The sequence below is a fragment of the Ochlerotatus camptorhynchus genome, unplaced genomic scaffold, assembly GCF_037179485.1.
Source record: "Ochlerotatus camptorhynchus isolate MF236.1 unplaced genomic scaffold, CSIRO-AGI_Acam_v1.1 ptg000265l, whole genome shotgun sequence".
NCBI classification, from domain to species: Eukaryota; Metazoa; Arthropoda; class Insecta; order Diptera; family Culicidae; genus Ochlerotatus; species Ochlerotatus camptorhynchus.
Window position 1 is genome coordinate 2000550 of NW_027040755.1, and position 19389 is coordinate 2019938.

At 38.5% G+C, this 19389-nt stretch overlaps 2 protein-coding genes and 1 long non-coding RNA gene across 8 annotated transcripts in view; all 3 read right to left on the reverse strand.

The window, feature by feature from the left end:
• Positions 1–19389, reverse strand: part of LOC135705350 (uncharacterized) — a 113166-nt gene that overhangs the window by 68031 nt on the left and 25746 nt on the right. The window lies entirely within an intron of this gene.
• Positions 1–19389, reverse strand: part of LOC135705327 (putative uncharacterized protein DDB_G0271606) — a 225513-nt gene that overhangs the window by 16564 nt on the left and 189560 nt on the right. For 3 of the 5 annotated variants that reach the window (XM_065227003.1, XM_065227000.1, XM_065227004.1), the window contains exon 1: positions 2207–2705. The exons of the other annotated variants lie outside the window; for them this stretch is intronic. The gene's annotated coding sequence lies outside the window, so the exon portion shown is untranslated. Of the gene's footprint in view, positions 1–2206; positions 2706–19389 lie in introns of those variants that run through there. 5 annotated transcript variants of the gene reach the window in all.
• Gale (UDP-galactose 4'-epimerase) lies at positions 10105–12149 on the reverse strand. 2 transcript variants are annotated; one of them, XM_065227027.1, is made up of 5 exons: positions 11875–12149; positions 11555–11809; positions 11163–11288; positions 10434–10972; positions 10105–10381 (listed from the first exon to the last, which is right to left on the reverse strand). In XM_065227027.1, the coding sequence occupies exons 2-5, from the start codon at positions 11792–11794 to the stop codon at positions 10237–10239; spliced, it is 1050 nt and encodes a 349-aa protein (XP_065083099.1). In that variant the 5' UTR covers positions 11795–11809; positions 11875–12149; the 3' UTR covers positions 10105–10236. The 2 variants fall into 2 exon arrangements, with proteins under 2 accessions (XP_065083099.1, XP_065083100.1); XM_065227028.1 differs by having other exon boundaries at positions 11872–12149.

The following is a 19389-nucleotide window of genomic DNA, read 5'->3' on the forward strand; positions in this document are numbered from 1 at the left end:
TTTGTTTTGATTTGCTATGAAAGTTTGACAGATAAAATGAGGGATTCGTGGATTTTCCTATGTTTCGAGGGGTGCATCGAATTGCTTGGGACCGAAGACAGTACCAGAGCTGAGCCAAAAAGTTGAGCACGTTTCTTTGGGACCTACTAATCTTAGAGTTACCTCTACGGTACCACCATAGAGGTAACTCTAAGACCACTGGGTCCCGAAGAAAATCATTATTATTTTTGGCTCACTCAGTACCAGGACAACGGTCCCAAGCAGTCCCAAGCTATTTCACTCACCCCTGCATGTTCTGCATGAATCCACACACCCCTGATGTTATCTGTCAAACTTTCATAGCGAATCAAAATAAACATAGTGTAGTAATAGAATTTCAACTAGAATAGGGTACGTTAATTGTTTGCTTGGGACCAATAGGCTACTAAAGTGGTGAGCCAATTTAAAATTGTTAGTTTCGTATTGATTGTTGGTACCACTGCCTGTGGCGCGCATAGTCAGTTTCCTTACGTTTGACGTCTACACACTACCGCTATCTGTTGAGCGTACTGCCCATGACAGTGTACTCAACTAGTTTATCTGTGATATTATGATTATCAATAAACAATATACCAATAAACGCGAATTTGAGAGATCCTCTATTATGCTTCAACCTAGCCATGGGGCTTGTACAGGAAATTTGCTCTGTACGCCAAAGGAAGAGCGGTCATAAGGTAAATGTTTTCTTCGGCAATACGTTTACTTAATTTACACTTTGTTTACACTCCGATAGTAATAACCGCAAAACAAATTTCTTTTACATCCAATACAAGGTTGGATTTAATACATCCTCTGCATATGTTTCATACATCAAATGTAATGGCAGTTTTTGCAATGGACTGTAGCGAACAAGCAAGTTTTTCCAGATTATGCATATTTGTGTATACATTTTAAATACCTTCCGGCGACCACATTACAGAATCTGTTCATGTAGCGAAACATGGCAAATTCTACATACTTTTCATGTAAATCTGTAATATAATCTTACCTTTCCCGGTTGGCTGTAGGTAAAGGTATGGCCGAAGCCGGCATTTCCCCTACTAGTTTATTGATAATAGGAACGCTTCAATAGAAGGAGGAAAGCATCTGATATTTGTCATAATTTGAATTCCTCAGGGATGTAGGGACCGTAAAAGTCACATAGTCAAAATTATGTTCTGTACGGAAACAATATTTTAGTACAATCTCTGACTAATATATCGTTGGTGAATAACATAATCAGAAAAGTCGACCCTGTTGAAATATTAGTGCTAAATCATAGCGATACCGGTACTTGAATCTCGATCATTTTTATTACAAATTAATCGCAAAACCATATTCCAAGACATGCTTATTATTAGACAACGTACAACTAGATTCAAGTGAAATAAAATATAAATTCAGCCTCTGCGGGCAGACCACTGCATCAGACTGTGCCAGCTAACCACAGTCAGCCATATGCACAGCGCAATGACTGCCATGGGCACAGGTCCCATCTCGAAACACACTTGTTATCTTCCACGATATGTTTCTTCGGTACCTTTCTGTCGCTATTGATCTGTGGAGCGGTTGGATTGCATTCTCAGCCCAAACAATACCTTACGCAGTCCCAGACACTCACACAGCCGCCATCAGTCGCATTGCCACTACTGTAGACCATACAACCACATGAAACGAGCACGTACACGTTGTCATACATATTCGCATTCGCATAAAACAACTCCACATAAGAGCATACATTTTTTGTCATCCTTTATTCTTTTCCACAAAGCGTCCCCATCCCCAATAATAATGCCTGTTTTTCTTGTCGTTGTTGTTGTTGTTGTTGTTTCTCTTTTCTCGCGCTGCTGGTGTTCCTCTACTCTTTCCAGCTTGGTTCGCGTTCACATCAAAGCGCAAAAAAGCGAGCCGCGAGATGGGGTCGCTCGCTCTACTATCACGCGAAATGCTTCTCACTCACACTCGTTCTCACACGTACATCGCACAACCACAAAGAGTGCAATATTTCCATCAAAGGAGCCACTTGAAAACTCGGAGCGGAAACCCCCCATCGGAAAGAACGAGAAAGAGCTACGAGTGTTTTGTGATTGTATATGCATCATCCTTCGCATTTTGGCAGCTCAGTTTGGACGTGAGCATACTTTTTATGTGTAATTTGATTAATTGCCTCACGTTTGAAAATAATCACCTTTTAGCAGGTACTTCCAGATGCAGAGTACAGAAAACTTGCTTTTCCGAAGTTCCGCCCGGTCCGGTATGTTCCAACTTTGTCCCACTGTTTTTTTCTCTGCACGATTGAGTCACACGGTCGACTTTTTCACGCTATCCCGTTCTCAAAAAGTCTTTTCTTTTTCACGGTTTGATTGATTGAGTTGGTCGACGAGTGCCTTGTAACACACAATACACATACAGTAGAGCAGGGCGCGAGTGGAGAAGAGATGAGAAAAAATCCTCTGCGTCGTCGACTGAAATCCGCGACGAGCAAGCTCTGGAGATTTTTACGTTCAAGTTTTCATCCTAAATACTTCACTTCCGCACAAATTAACATGCACCACAAGATCTTCGCACTTTCCGGCATCGATTTACCATTAGCTAATCCTGTTTTGGCGAATATTAACTTGACTTCGAGCGCATTTAAATTTCCTTCAAATTTACTTTTGCCTTCAAAATGTCCGCCGCGATTTTTCCATTCCTCCTTGTGTCTCTTTCTCGCTGGTCACATTCACACATTCGGCGTTTGAACGATTGCCTGCTTGAAATATGAATCACTTGTGTAGAATTTCTTGTACTTTCAATGGAGGGTTTCGCATACGCTGGTGCCACCTGACGGTCGGTGAGAATATGACAAATAAAGTTCAAAGTGACGGCTGGTTCAAGCGACAGTCTGGTCATATTTATTGACGTAAACAACAACAAAAGCAATGTGATCACAATTGCACCAGATACATTGTGTGAATCCCAGCGCACATTCCGCATCAAACGTACGACTGTTTCGATCTAGTATTGCTTCCACTCCGTTATAGGGGTACTAGTTTTTTTTCCCCTATTGAGGTTTTTTTTTTCAATCCGCTTTCATACTGAGTGGTGTTGTAGTATACAACAGTGTAATGAGCATCGTAGTCATTTCCGGCCGAGTCTGGCAGATGAGCTATACACCTCTAACCAACAAATTTCATCGCATCACGCCACTGCAAAATCAAGGTCATCGAGTTCACCTGCCGGCGGTCAGCCGGTGCTTTGTTGCAAACACTCGAGGGCAACAATAGAACGATCATCACCATCATTCTCATATCACGATAGATCATCGTCATCAGCCACACTAGCCACACTACCCACACATCAGTTAATAAGTAACAAACGGGTACAGTACATGTTCGCTAACTGGGCGTTCTTTAACTCGGCTGCTTTTTAACTGTAGCCCAGTTAAAAAGCAGTTATACGTTAACAATAGACGTCACATATTGTTTGACATTTCGTTGCCATAGTTGGTGAGGGGCATTCGAATGGAAATTTAAGTTTTAATATAAATAAATTTGAAACTATTATCATTTCACACTGAAATCTAGACTTGAAAGCGTTTTTAGCGAAAGTATTAAACCTTTTTTTTTAAATTCACGAGTATGAATGCTGTGAAAATAGCAAACACAAACTTTATACTGTTTCAATTCAATTTATGTTTCCCTCATTGTTTTTGACGTTTGACAAGCCAGCCCAGTTGGCGAGTGGAATTCGCTAACGCGACTGTGCTTTTAGCCCAATAAGCGAGCAAGTACTGCTATCTTCCGTTCTTCGCAACCTGATTGTTCTCCTTACAGTGTTGATTGACTTTTCTGACAGCTTTTTGTATTTTCCTGAAAAAGTGTTCAATTTTTTCTTCTTTTTTTGTTCCTTTACTGTTTTATTTTTTTTTGCAATCTGATTAATCCCCCCATAGTGGTGATTAGCCTTCCTGGCACATTTGTTTTCCATTTTAATTTTTTTTGCTTTGCTGGATTAAGTATTATTTTTAACGTTATATTTTTTGGATAATTTTTTTATTAATTTTTTTTTAATTATTATTATATTTTTTCTTCCCCCTTTTTTTTCTTTTTTTATGCCAAAATCTGTTGCGGAGGTACTTAAGACCCCCAATGGATGTAATAAATGATGGCGGGTGTATTTCGCTAGCAGATATCTCCGATGATGAGTCTATTAAATCTCCATTATTCGAAAATCTGCTTCTCACTGAAGAGAAAATGGGAATACTACTTCGGTTCCCAAAACGAGCACTGGAGCTTACCCAAAGGTGATGTCTAAACAACAGCCTCCTTCAGTCCCTGCCCCCCTTCCTCACAATCGCCCCCTCATCCACCTGTTCCCCCTACTCCAATCATTTCCTTAAAAATGTCTGGGTCCCCCTGCCATAAAGCCTACCCAGACGGCTCAAAAGGTCCGTAGGTTGTTTTTCTCCGGCCCAAACAAAAACCTTTGAATATTTCTCGCATTTCGTTCTCATCCGTTGTGAAGCAATTAATCCTTTGGTAATAGAAAACTTTGAGAAGCTGCTCGACCGAAATCCTCAAACAAGATTCATGAGTTTGTACTATGAGTACATGACGCTGGAGGTTGGTCCTTCTTCATTAATCTTCAATAGTTCCTCTGTAAATTTTGATCTGACCATGATGCAAGAAATCAGCGACAGATCACCATCGGTCGATGGTTGTTCCCTCAATTTTTGCAATCAAGCACCACGATGTAAGTAACGATAAAAGTTTTTTTTTACAGATGGGTCAATCATAAATGCTTCCATTGGATTTGGTGTATTTAATCAATTTCATAGCGCCTCCTATAAACTGCAAAAACCATACACCGTATATATTGCGGTACTCGCAGCCATATTTTACGCAGTAGAGCGAATTGCCTCACTCCTTCTGACTATTATTTCATTTTTACGGTTAGGCTTAGCTCATTGGAGACTCTTCGTTCAACGAGGCCGATAAAGCACTCCTCGTATTTCCTGCCTGAAATAAGATCTAAACTGAGTGCTTTATCCAACTGCTCCTATACTATCACCTTAACTTGGGTCCCATCTCATTGCTCAATTCCGGGTAATGAGAAAGCGGACTCGCTGGCTAAGGTGGAAGGCGATATTTTTGAGCGACAAATTGCCTTCAACGAATTTTTCTCCATTGCTCGTCAGCAAGTCCTGTTGGCAACAAAAATGAAATGATGGTGATTGCGAAGACATTTTATTCTCCCACCATGGTTCAAAGGGTTGGACATAAGCCGCGACTTTGTGTCAAGGCTAATGTCCAATCACTGTTCGTTAGACTCGTACTTCTATCGAATTGGGCTCTCAGGCAGCAATTTATGTACGTGTGGCAGTGGTTATCACGATATCGAGCATGTTGTTTGGTCATGTACCCTACACCGTGTTGCCAGATCTGAGTTATCCACATCCCTCAGGGCCCGAGGAAAACAACCCGCGATACCCGTTAGAGATGTCTGGGCTAGCCGAGTATTTGAATTTAATTTATGTGTTTTTAAAACGGATAGATCTGAGGATTAAGTAGTTAGTGTCATCTTGTGTTCTCCCAAGTTGTTAGCTGTCCATCGGTGTACTCCCATGTTTGTCTTTTTCATCAGTATGTCGTTTAGTTCTAGGTCAAGAACACATTGCTCTCCAAACCTTGTGTTCTCAATCCCTACCCTGCCATCCATTTGTTACAATTTGTTACCCCTAACCTCGAGATTGCCGCGAGTAATCGGCCTCCACTTTACTAACGATAGTTTTAAGTTTTTTTTTTTTTTTTTTTTTTTTTTTCCTTTATTTACAAGGCTTTCAGCTATTGGCTGGTTCGCCTTGGATAGTTTTAAGTAATTTTGTGATCTAAACAAAGAATATCGGCTTCGCAAACCTAAAGCAAATCAACCTAAAAAAATAAATGCATTATAAAAATAAAAATCCCAGCGCAGGTGGGATTTTACCAATAACCGAGCTACCGGACAAAATACCCATCCCGGAAGTCGCGTGATACCGAAGAAAAACACAGACAAAAAAAAACGACTACGTTTAACGCGCGACTTTTATTAACAACAAGACTAGTAAACAAAAAATAAACAATATACAGTCACACATTAGTAATGGATTAAGCTACTAGTTTTGATCTCGCAACTACGGAAGCACGGAAAACAAATCAAAGAAGAAAAAACATGTTTCGATTTTCTGCATACCTCACAAATCACCGTATTTTTTACTAGCGACATCTGTTGCCAATATCAATCATGCTGGTAGTCCATTTATGATTAATCAGATCTCACTCTCATGCTCTCACGCACTCACACGGGCAGCTGTCAGATTCGTTCCAGGGGGCTTACGCTACTTACTTCAACAACGATAAATAATTCCATTAATTGAGTTTCAATGCGCATAAGGAAAGGAACCTGATCGGGAAAATGTGATACTACAAAGGTCATCAAATTGGGAAGGATATAATGTTATTGATCAGCACGTTAAGAATTACAATGAGAAAATGAGCATGAATGACGGATTTCTTGATAAGGGCATGCCTTAATTATTTCATGCGAAATTGAGAGACCCTTCGTCACGTTTTTCCTGGAGAAATAACTATGCGCAACCCACAGGTTACCTCTCTTTTCGAACGGATTTGGACAAAACAAATTAATGCTTCTATCAAAATATGACTTTTAAATTTATTTACCTTTCCATACGTATCGTTGTACCCGCTGTCACGTATGCCATGCTGCTTACGCGATAATGACATCCTGTCAAAGGGCTGTTGGATTCACTTCGACATACGTATTGGCGTTGACGGCGACTCTGTAACTCTTTACTCCTATGAGAAAATCTATAAGCAAACGTCAGACTGTGCGTGAAACATGGCGGACTTTGTACTATCCTTTCACTCCACCGAAAATTCCCATAAGAAACTGTCTATATTTGCTGGAAGAGAAAATTTTTCGACGGTGCCGTCAACGCCAATGAAAAAATGGAATTGGCGTTGTGGCGACTCTGCAGCTCTTTACTCCTATGGTAAAATCCATAAGCAAACGTCAGACTGTACGTGAAACATGGCGGACTTCGTACTATCCTTTCACTTCACCGAAAAAATCCCATAAGAAACGACGGTGCCGTCAACGCCAATAGAGATTTTCACGACCAGTTGTGTTGGTACGATATATGAGAGCGTGTTAGTGAATTTTCGAGGAAAATACATAACAAATCGCTGTCAAACTCATTTTGACAGATCCAATTTCATACATTTTTTAGGTTAGCCAGAGGAAAATAATAAACAACTTTACACAGCGGTCCACCCACTAGTGTGCGACGTGCGTGCGTTAAACGTCACTAATCTCTATAGGAGCGCTTTTTTGTTTTTGAAAACAGTGGATGTAAATATTCTTTTTATGCGTTCCCGCATAAAAAATAATCATATGAAGTGCCTAACCACCAATTCTAGATAGAGCTGGAATTGGGGCATAACAGCTTTTGTAAACAATGATTTCTTTTGATGATTTCTAGAAAGTTAAGGCTTGCCAACGCCAATCAACAACACCATCGGGTAGGAGAAGACTTCCCCTACCCGACGGTTATGTTTGTTTGCGTGAGCGTGCCTTGATTTCATATAAATCATCGATAGTGTCAGCTCTATCTAGAATTCGGGTTATCATCATTAAATCCAATAAGAAACGACGGTGCCGTCAACGCCAATAGGAGCGCTTTTTTGTTTTTGAAAACAGTTGATGTAAATATTCTTATTATGCGTTTCTTATAGATTTTGTTTTCTGTTTTTTTGTTTTATGACTGATTCGTTCTCGTCAAAATCATTGATAAATTGGAAGTTTCTGTTCGATATGACGGAAAGACGCGCTTATGGCAAAGCAGTTCTCTACCCTACCTAATGCGTTGCTTATCACAGAATCTTACATCCCCCAGTCGCCTTTAAAAGCAAATATAAAGATGATCCTTACCAGGAAACATATGTACTTCTACTTACTCATACTCATTCTTATTCACCATGGAAATGACAAGAGTTAACTGATCTAACTCCATTCAATTTGCACGGCAATTCGGCAGCTCGGTAAAACCTCCAAATAATCGGCTGTTTTACTTCTGCATATATCTCCGGAGAACTTCGACATTAGCTCAATCTCGGAAACTAATAACACAGTCAGGTAGAGGGTTGATTCCTTTATCATTTGGTATAGTTTATTTAAGAGATTGAGCTTTTATTCGCGAGAAATAAACTAAGACTTTATGATGAATCACTGCCAGGCCTGGTCGATTTCGAACTACCTTGTTTTAATAAATGTGACTAAGGAGTTTTAACATGTTACAAGGCTATATACCAGGTGAACTTTCATTTTAATATTGCCGGTTTAAAATATTCAATGGATCACATCATTCGAACAGTTTTAAATGACGTTGCATTTCGAACTATGCCGTGGAACAATATTTCTACATTTTTTTTTTCTAGAACCTCGAGAAAATAGAGTTTTATTTATGCTGGAATTTATTGCTTGGTTGGTTGGATGGTTGTCTTTATTAAGGAGATTTTGTTTATTGCTTAATTTTCTTAAAATCAATTGTCAACTTTCTAAATGGGTCACTTGCTATATTCAAATATAAACTATAATAATCTTCACGATAGTGTTTTGATCATCGTTGTAAAGTCATTAATAATTATTATTGATCAGTCAGCTCAGTTAACACCCAATGGAAGCTACCCATTGCTGGCAAGTGATCATATAAAAGAAACAACAAGTAAATGTTATTTTTTAGATAATTTTATAATTAAATTTGAATCATTTTTTAAAGCCTCTGATTAAAGCCTCATAACTTACTGAGAAACAGAGACATGTTTTAAGGGCACCAGGACGAATGCAATCGTACTTAATGGGTCATTAAACCAAATTGTAAACAGATAATCACAAATTAAATCTATGAAAAATTCTTGGAGACCGCTAAGAAGTAAATATGTTAACATTCCGTAGTCTATAAGATAGTTTTGAGATAAAATACTAATAAATGAATGAGATGAATTCCAAGGGATTTTTGTGGAGAAGAAACGAAATACTGAATTTCATTCCTAGATGATTCTGAGGAGAATTTAATATGAATTATGAAAAGAATAGCAGAATTATAAGGAGAATTCAGTTGAGACTACAACAAGAATTATAAGCAGGATTAAAAGGGTGTTCTGAGGATAATTTCAAAGCGACACCGAGGAAAGATCAGAAATAAAAGGATGAGGATAATTCAAAAGAATAAATGGATAAACATTATAAGGAGCGCCGCAAAATTAAGTACATGCGATACGAAAATGGAATGATGCTCGTGTTACCGTTTTATAAGACGCAACTAGGAACTCAAGATCATCACACTAAAAATGTGGACATCAATATATCGTGGATCACATCAGAAATTACATGGAAGACTTTTAGGAACTAGCAGCGATGTAGAGAAGGACAAAGTGCTCACAAATAGACACGACAAATGGACAGAAGAGTGAAGAAACAGCGAAAGTTAGTGAGATCATTTTAAATTATTACTCATATTTATACAAACTTTGCTTATACTAAATACGCGCCAGAATAAAAAAAAAAATGTATTTTTTTTATTCTGGAAGTGTGAATGCCATTACATGTATCCAATTGATTTATCGATGTGTTCATGCGGGGCTTATTGTATATGAAAGCGACCTCAGAATGACAGGCATTCTTGAAATGGGTCGTTGGAAGTACATTAGAGCTATCACCTTCCATCGCCAGGGCTTAAACTGTTTGCATCTAAGTATAAAAATAGGTGCAAACACTGCCGGCCAGTGGGAAATGGATTGTAGACATACACATACACACATACATAATCATGCACTTGAAGAGTGCTTTAAAGCCTCAATAAAACTTATAATGTTACTTGGGCTATAATATTTAGTTATTTTTATGGTTAATACAATGATTTACTTTCCATATTTTCATTCGACTGGAAAACACTAAAATGCTTTCAGATTAATGATTTTCTCATTTGTGCTATTTTTTTTATTATCTGCAATATTGTATTATATTTATACTAACAGAAATTCAATATTTGGTCAGGGATCTAATTTTTACTACCTACAAAATACATTATCTATGGCAATATTTTTCTTCTGGAAATGCGGTACTATCCTCACTAAAAGCATGTTTTACAAACATTAATTCTATACCCGTCATTTAATTTTACCCGGCAAATCCATTCGGGTTTAGCCTCTGCCAATTCCAAGTATCTTCACACATCTCTTTCAGACCTCGTTTAGCCTTCCAGCCCAGTTCCTTGGCAGCTAGCGTAACGTCCGCGTAGCTTGTGGCTACATCACCAGGACGCCTATTTAAAATATAATCAGTGACTGAGTGCTCCAAAATTTCATCTCATTTACCTATCGACGATTTCGTATTTTACTTCCTTTCCAGAAGCCTTGGAAAATGCTTCTACCACGTCCAACACCGAGTAGCCGCAACCTGTACCAAGATTATACACTACAAACCCATTTAATTGTCCACGAACTAGCTTATCGATAGCACAGACATGCCCTTCAGCTAGATCCACAATATGGATATAGTCACGCACGCCAGTTCCATCGGGAGTATCATAGTTATTCCCAAACACCTTCAGACAGGATCTACGTCCAACGGCCACCTGCGAGATGTACGGCATTAGGTTGTTCGGCTCTCCATTGGGATCCTCGCCGATGCGTCCCGATTTGTGCGCTCCAACTGGGTTAAAGTAGCGCAGCGATATCACCGACCAATGGGAATCCGATTCGCAGAGATCTTTCAATATTTCCTCGGTGAAATATTTGCTCTTACCGTAAGGATTAGTACAGTTGCCTGTCGGATGTTTTTCGTCTAAGGGAAGCTTTTGCGGTTCTCCGTAAACAGTGGCACTCGAACTGTAGACGAACTTAAATACATTGTTCTGGAAATTGGTACAACGTTAAAAATCGATATACATGAATTGGAAATTCGTCTTTGTCACCAGTAAACGCTTGAACAAGTGATTAGGTAACATACGTGAATGTTTTGAATCAACACGAAAACTCGGACTACGCATTCAAAAATGTACTAGGTACTTCCGCATCTAAGCAATAAGAACTATAATACCATACCTCGGCCATTACTTCGAGCAAGACGCTTGTACCGGTAATGTTATTTTGGTAATATTGCAGCGGTATGCGACATGATTCTCCAACCGCTTTCAGTGCTGCAAAATGTGCCACACAGTCGATTTGATGCTGAAAATGATAGATTATATTCATCATTGCCCTATCAGAGGTGTACTTTGTAATCATATAATCATTCATACCATTACCAGACAATAATGCTTTAGTGGTGATAACGAAGCACAGACTTTCGTTCGGTGATTATATTCAAGTTATACTAATAATTTACTAAAAGCAAAACAAACTGCACCAAGGTCGGAACCCTTGTTATCAGTTAAGAACTAACGAACATGTGAATTGTTATCACGTTTTGTGGAGATTTTCAGAGAAAAAATTACCTTTTTGAAAACCTCGTTCAACCCGTCCTTGTTACGTATGTCTACATCATAGAATGTTATTGGCTTTCCTGTCAGTTCCTGTACCCGTTTCAGAGATTCTGGCAGCTTGGAGTTTGCCTCGCCATAGGCGTTGCACAAATTATCCACACAGATAACTCGATGTCCCGCTTTGAGTAGCTCTAGAATTGTATGCGAGCCAACAAATCCCGCTCCACCGGTTACTAGGATATTCAGAGACATTGTTACGCTCACGCCCTAAAAATAGATTATCGTTATTAGCAATGAAATTAACTATGTACCTAGATTATCAAATATACCACCAGAATGGAGCACGATCTGCACGATCAGAACTTCCAATGATGAATAATCAGACGACACGTATTAGCACTTGACTCATTGCACGCTGCGGTTCTTTCGTTGCTCCAGTAGGGCAAAAAATACTGCCTATCTTATCACAAACAACTCAAACACAAAAAACAAGCGATGACGATCGCCACTCGCACCCTTGTAGGAAGCAGTGTTTGCCACCGAAACAAACGTGAGTATTGTTATTCAATTTCGTTGATAACAAACGTTGGTGCAGTGTTTGAAATAATGCTTCAAAAATGCTGACTGGATGGAACAGAGCACTTGCAATCAGCTCACTCTGACCGCTCCCTCTGTCATCTTATGGATTCTTTCTAGACAACCGCACGGTAGTACAATTGGAACAAGGGATAGATAAACAAAACCGATGATGACGTTTGAAATTTTCTGTTTGAATTCGTGGGGATATTAAATAGGTAGCATCTGGGATTTATGAATCGCATGAGGGTGCTGTATAGGTAAAATTTGCGCCTATGTGCGCCTGCGCACGTGGTACAGGCAGTATGCTTGACAGTGGTGCCAATAATAATGGACAGGTTATTGAATGGTCTAAATTAGGTTATTTAACATATAACCCTTACATAAAAATAATTTAAATGTGCTAAAGAAATTTGAGCTTGTGAAATGTTTAGTTTTTTTTTATTGATTATCTAAAAAAAATAACTGTTGAAGCGTAAATACAAAATCTAAACAACTGTTTTATATTACCGTGATGGACCAAATACCGGACGTTTCGTTAATCCGAACATTTATTTTTTTTTCATTAAATATTACGTTTACTTTGCAAAATTACCAATAAATTATCGTACAATTTCGATACTGATAGGCATTGATAATTAGCTTTTAAAGTGTCCGGATTTGGAGCCTTTACGGTTAACTAATAAACAATTAAGGTTCAGAATATTCCTTGCTTCGTAACGCTGGAACAACAAATAATAAATGAACAATTGAGACGGGCCCGGCGTAGTGTTTAGCATGCATGCCTCTCACACTAAAGGTCACGAGTTCAAATCTCATCCCCGGACAAGACACAAATGACCTAAAATGTGATACAGTGACAGCAATACAAAAAAAAAACAAATGATGATTTATTTAGTGGCCTACTATTCTTTGAAAGCATGAACATTTTTACCTCACTGCTTCACACTGGGATTCGAAATGATAATGCCTCAATACTAGGTAGTCTTGGTTTGGCTTAATTTGAATGATACGTTACAAGATCGTATCACTATCACTTCTCTATATTTTTTTCGATTGCAACCTGTATCGATTTGTGAATTAGGGGAGCTGTGGACTTATCCACGAACATTTGGGGGTAAGACGGAAAGTTGAGTTGACTTGGTACGGGAGATGTCAAATGTCATATGACATATAGTATAACAAAAAATGCTCTAACTAAATAAATGGAGGCGAACCAGCTTAAGGCTGAAAGCCTCCTTAATAAAGCTAAATAATAATAATAATAATAATAACTAAATAAATGAATAAAGAATATGTCTCTGAACCAAAACGTTGAATCGCATAGGTACTAAATTGAAGACATGTTGGGTTCAAAGTGAATATAGGGGGTTTGACAGCTGGTAGCTTTCGATGTACAATTCTTAATGAACCAAAAAGCAAAATGCTTACAACATTGTTTAGGATCCTATACCTGATTCTTTTCTAGAAAAAAAGTAGGGTAAATGACGGATGTTGAAATAAGTAGGGTAAATAACGGCTGCGGCACACATTGACTGTTTTCCGCAACCAAAATTTAAACGGTAATTTAACTGCATTTTCTTACCAAAACACTTCGCTTAATATGTTCAAACGATACTTCAGTCATTCAGCTTCAATCTGATTAAACGACTGAGCAAACGCATTTTACCAGGTTTTTCAAGAAATTAAACATATGCACTACAAAATTCAGCTGATGTCAAGTTGCCAATACTAAAACAACTCAAGACCAACAATTGAAATGGCCTTAACTCCCTTTTTTATCGAAGTCCGCAAAGGCAAACCAACATAATGAACAGGTAGGGGAAATTCTCCTCTACCCGATTGTGGTTTAGGTTTGCGAATGAAGGTTTCGGTGAAATTGCCTTGCAAGGTTTGTTTACAAAATGGAGTTAAGGCCATTTCAATTGTTGGTTTTGAATTGTTCAAGTTGCCAATAACAAAACAAAACGCAATTTAAATGGAAAGGTTGTCGAAGAATAAGAGTTTGCCGACAAGAGTCATACTCACCTGAGAAGTTTGAAGCGTTGTGACAAAGTTTTCACAGTTTTGGACAACCGTATCGATTGGAATGGATAGAGTAGCAAGCAGTAAAAATAAACAAATAAACACGTCAAATGTGTGCGTGACGCTGAGAAAATGCTAATAGAAGCACGGGCGCTACTTAAGGGGGTAGCCCAATCTGGAAATTTCAAAAAATCTTTTTTTTTTGCTTAAAAAATACGTTGGAATGTCTACTTTGACATAGACTTGACCGCAAGTCCACAAGTGACATCGTTCCAAAGTTATAGGCCGATTAGTGGACAGGTGAGCGCTCGGAGTACCCGCCCGTTACCGGCGAAACGGCGTGTCTTAGTAGTTCCAGCTGCTGCCGCGATTATCTCTAAACGATGTTTTCAAAATTGGCGGGCGCTGTATTTTAGAAACGGCTCATTCGATTTAAACGGCGATTGAATTTACGAGTTAAGTCCCTTTTTTTCTAGTCTTGTACGTAGCCGATTTTCAAAAGAATCAAAAATGGATTTTTGGTGCAAGCTTTTATCTCCAATTTTAGGGTACAAAAATAGACTGTTTTTTTTTCAAAACGTCGTCAAATTTTTATTTTTTAACCAAATCAAAAACGGCTACGTACAAGACTGGGTCATCTATCAGAGAATAACCACAAAAAATTCGTTGTTCCAGCTCCAGTGGTGTGACCGCCAGACGTCGGGAGGTCTCCTGGGGAACCTGGTGCAGCGGCTACAGGGGACATCCAATCGCGCCAAAAAAATCTCAATTAAAGAAGACATTTCAATTGACAAAACCATGCATTCCTTTTTTTGAATTGATCGTTATTTACCCTCAAAAAAATTTCGTGAAAATGACCTATTTTTCATGCCGCCAGAGTGGACTACCCCCTTAAGTGCGCTCTACACGACAGAAGTTTTGTCAATATTTCCATCAAAAATTCAAAATATCCGCACCGTAGAGGCACAGTCTGTGCTTTCACTGAAGGTAGACTTGAGAGCACTTGTAAGATTTTGTGACAATGGATGAGGATGAGATAGGTATGAAAACATCAGGATAAATCAGGATGTTTTTAGAAAATCAATATAAATTATGGGTTTATCATTTCATCAGGATGGGCTAAAAAATCACCTTGTAACGCCTCGTAACGCTGCTCGTGAGTAGCACAATCCGCTCAATTGAAAACCCGAACAGAAAGACCGTTTGTCGTGCTTTTCTTTCTCTCTGCTTTCACTAGATCGAGCTTTACGATGCGCGTAATAGAAAACCCGAACAGATAAATCCGAACACTAAAAGCCATTTCCAAACCCAAATACTCATTCGCCTTGACACCAGTCCCGAAGTGACGTTTCTTCACACACATTTTCAGGGCTGTTACAAGATTTTCTAAATTTGATCCGCGAAATCCGCGATTTCTGAAAAGAAATCCGCGACTTCAAATACGAATCCGCGACAAAAAAAACTGTTTTCATTGCCTAAAAATAGCATTTGTATACTACTACATGGCATTTCAAGGTTATGGCTTATAGCACATTAGATTTTTGCTTTAGTGTTCTTTGAAGTACTTTCACATTTTCAATTAAAAGCTTTCTATGCCTGTACCATCCTATGCCCAAGGAAGTAGAGAAATTTTTCAACCCGAACAATTAATAGACCGGACGGGAACCGAACTTAGTCGTCTCCAGCATGGACTTGCCTTGTAGCTGCGCCTTTACCGACTGAGCTAAAGGAGTATCGTTTGTAACCTTTGAAAAAAAAAATAAAAATGTATCATCTTCAGTTATTTATGTATAGTATAAATTCTGAGTGATTAGTGAACATAATAAAACACTCTTACATTATGAGATTCTATTGAATAATACAGGCCTAGATTTGATGAAACATTATTTAAAAAAAAATTAATGCGTTATCATTTGAAATGTAAATTTTCTTGAAAATAAACCTTTGCGTCTCTGACGTATTTTGCTGTCCTAAATGTTGTAGTTAATTTGGCTCTAGCTTTCTCAATTTTTTACCGATTCAAACCAAACACCCCCAAAGTTTCGTAAGTCACTCTTGTTGGTCACGTCGCGGTTGTGTATTTACACGGATGTTCCTTAGGGTCTGTCCAATGGTGAGACATTTTCATGAATTTTTTTTTTGTTTCTAACCTACACCCAACCGGTGGATGTAAGATTCGCTTACAATTATGTGGGATTCATCATCAGAGGATGTAAGTGGAGACCACATGAACCGAGGATGCGATATACCTAGCTGCGGTCCAATGCAAGGAACTGGAGACCGAAAAATGTAGAGTGTATTAGTGAGGTAAATTTATTATGTCGAAAAAAAAATTGGTTGCCGACTGGACTCGAACCACGAACGTTGCGATTATCAGACCTGTGCTTTCTCCACTGCTCTCTCCTTACTTCTGAATAAGGATAGCCTAAAAGCAAACAAGAAGCGTTCCTTTCCTCTCACACTCGACTTCGTATGCTTTTTCTGCTGGAGAGATTCGCGGCAAGGGTGTGCGTCGTTCTACCATGTTATAAATAAAAATCAAGGCAAATGCTTGCTTGTGTAGGTGAAAGCACAGACAGAGCACGAAATAAAAAAGGTAAAAAACCATTACATCGCCTGTAAGGTCAACTTCTAACATTCGCTGCGATGTTCATGAACAGAAGATGATAGGAAATGGAACTAACATTCATTGTAATAGATTTTTGGTTTGCGTGTAGCACTTTTCGAATCGTATACATGTGACTCATTACTGTGTATACCGGAAATTATAGGTTTTCCAAATCGTCCAGGACATCAGTTGATTTGTTCTATTAGATCAACCAAGACTGCAATAATGTCTGTAGTATCGAAAAATGTCCAATCAGATTCAAAGTGTCTATGTGGATCATGCATGATCAATTTCCGAGTAATCCAGATGTTCAAGGTTCTTCAAATCGTCCTGGTGTTCAGATAATTTGATCTACTAGATCAACTGAGATTGGGACAATGTCTTTAGTATCGAAATAATGTCTATGTGGATCATGCATGAACTATTGTCGAGTTTACCAGATGTTTTGAGTACTCTAAATCGTTCTGGGCCTCATAGCCTAGTCAGTAAAGGCACGGTATTACTAAGCCGGAGGCGGCGGGTTCGGTTCCACAATTTTTGTGACAGCACATCAGTCCCTTCGCGATTTTCGCGACATCATTTAATGTTTCCGCGATTTTCGCGACTGAAAGTTCAAATCCGCGACAAATCCGCGAAAATCGCGAAATCCGCGAAATTCGCGAAATCCGCGCCTGTTGTAACAGCCCTGCATTTTGACAGTTCCTTATGGGGTTTTGCGTTGGAGTGAGAGAATAAGAAAAAGTCCGCCATGTTTCACACATAGACTGACATATGGGATTTCTCCATAGGAGTAAAGAGTTGCAGAGCTCTCGTCAACGCCAATTAGGTCTGCTCCCGTATTTGCTTTTTTGCTTTTGCTGTAGGTTACTGCAGCCTTTTGTAAGTTGCTGTAAGGAAATAATACGGTACAGCAAGTGCGGGAACATGTTTTTGCTTTTTGCTTTATAGAACCCTGCAGAAAAGCAAGTACGGGAGCAGAAATATTCTCTCTTGCAGATATGAACTATCTTTTTTAACCAAAGAGTGCGTGAGTTGTAATATGACTATTAATCATACATTTTATTATTATTTTAACCAACGCTTAATTCCTATAGTTGGCACGACTGTTAATTCAAGTTTTGGATTTAGCAAGTTAAAACTGTTTAATTAAGTTTAAAACATTTTTCCCTAAAAGCATATGTAGAATGCTACATAGTCGAATTAATCGAAACTGGGCTCTGGAAAATTTTGTTGAAAGATAAGGATCCGGTTTTTACGATGCAATGATAAAAGCAGGTAGCGTGACCAACATATCAATGAAAAATAGAGAAAATTAACTTTATACTTGACTCCGAATGAAGACATTGTAGATGAAATACGCGTATCTGTCAAGGATAAGGTAGTGAAATTAAATGGCAATTTCTAATCCTTCTGTCTTTCTTTACAGTTATTTTTTTTTTAACCAATTTGTTTTTAATAATGCGTATTTTTCTCTGAAGAGGTAATCCAGTTTCTTAATAACGTCTCTAGATGTATTTGTTTTTGACCATTTTTTTAATAATGTGTAATTTTCTCTGAAGAGGCAATCCAGTTTCCTGATGACGTCTCTCAGATGTATTTTTGAGTCGTTTCCGTGCTATGATTGATTAGAAAATATCGAATAACTAATTTAAAAATAATTTTGAATTTAATTAAATTTAGATAGACGAGCTCGGTAGGTAGCTTAGTGGTTACCGTTTCTGCTTACTGAGCAGAAGGTCGGGAGTTCAATTCCAGGCCCATCCCTTTCCTTGCAATGTTTCACTATGCCTTATTTATCTTCATTGCAAACAACGTGTACCGAACATATCCTACGGTTTAAAAACTCCCCAAACTCCTGTGACACTTATAAGAGGTCGTAGAGTTCTCTGCAACTCTCTTAAATAAGTGTCCAACTAAAAAAATCATTCTTATCCCCAGCAGTTGCAAGGACGTGACCAGGACGGTTCTCGATTGTTGAATATAGTTCTCGATCAATATGGTAACGGACGGAGATGGCAACACTCTAATACAAAAGTCTAAGACTTGAACCACCTACAAATTTTTGAAACTCGCATTTAAAAAAAATCTCGGACACGCTATTTTGAAAAATTAGGTGCATGCCAAAATAGCCAAATTTGTTATATGTTACCCATGGTGAACAATTACGCAATGTTTCATGGAATTCTGAGAGGTAAAATTTGAAACTAATTTGTAAAAGCTTGTTTGGCCGCGTATATATTATAACAATTTGCAAACGACGAAGTGGAAAGCAATTTAAGCGTTTGAATTGATTTTACAGACAAATAATCCCCGTATATTGAAAATAGTGGGGCCAAACGTTTGGCATAAAGACGTTTGACCGAATGGACCTTGGATAAAAAATTGATAGACACATGCTGGTGATCAACTACGTACGTTACGCTCTATGTGCGGTAGGGGGGATGGGGTTAAAAATTTTGGGACATGCACTGTATAACGTATACTATAGGACAAACGTAACGAAAGGGAAGAGTGTTTGGTGTTAATTTTATCAAAATTTTTCGTGAAATATAAAATGAATTCTCCTTGCACGTACTTAAAGATTTATTATTATGTTGTGTTTCAATTATGGCATGTGGTCCATAACTCAAGATCAACA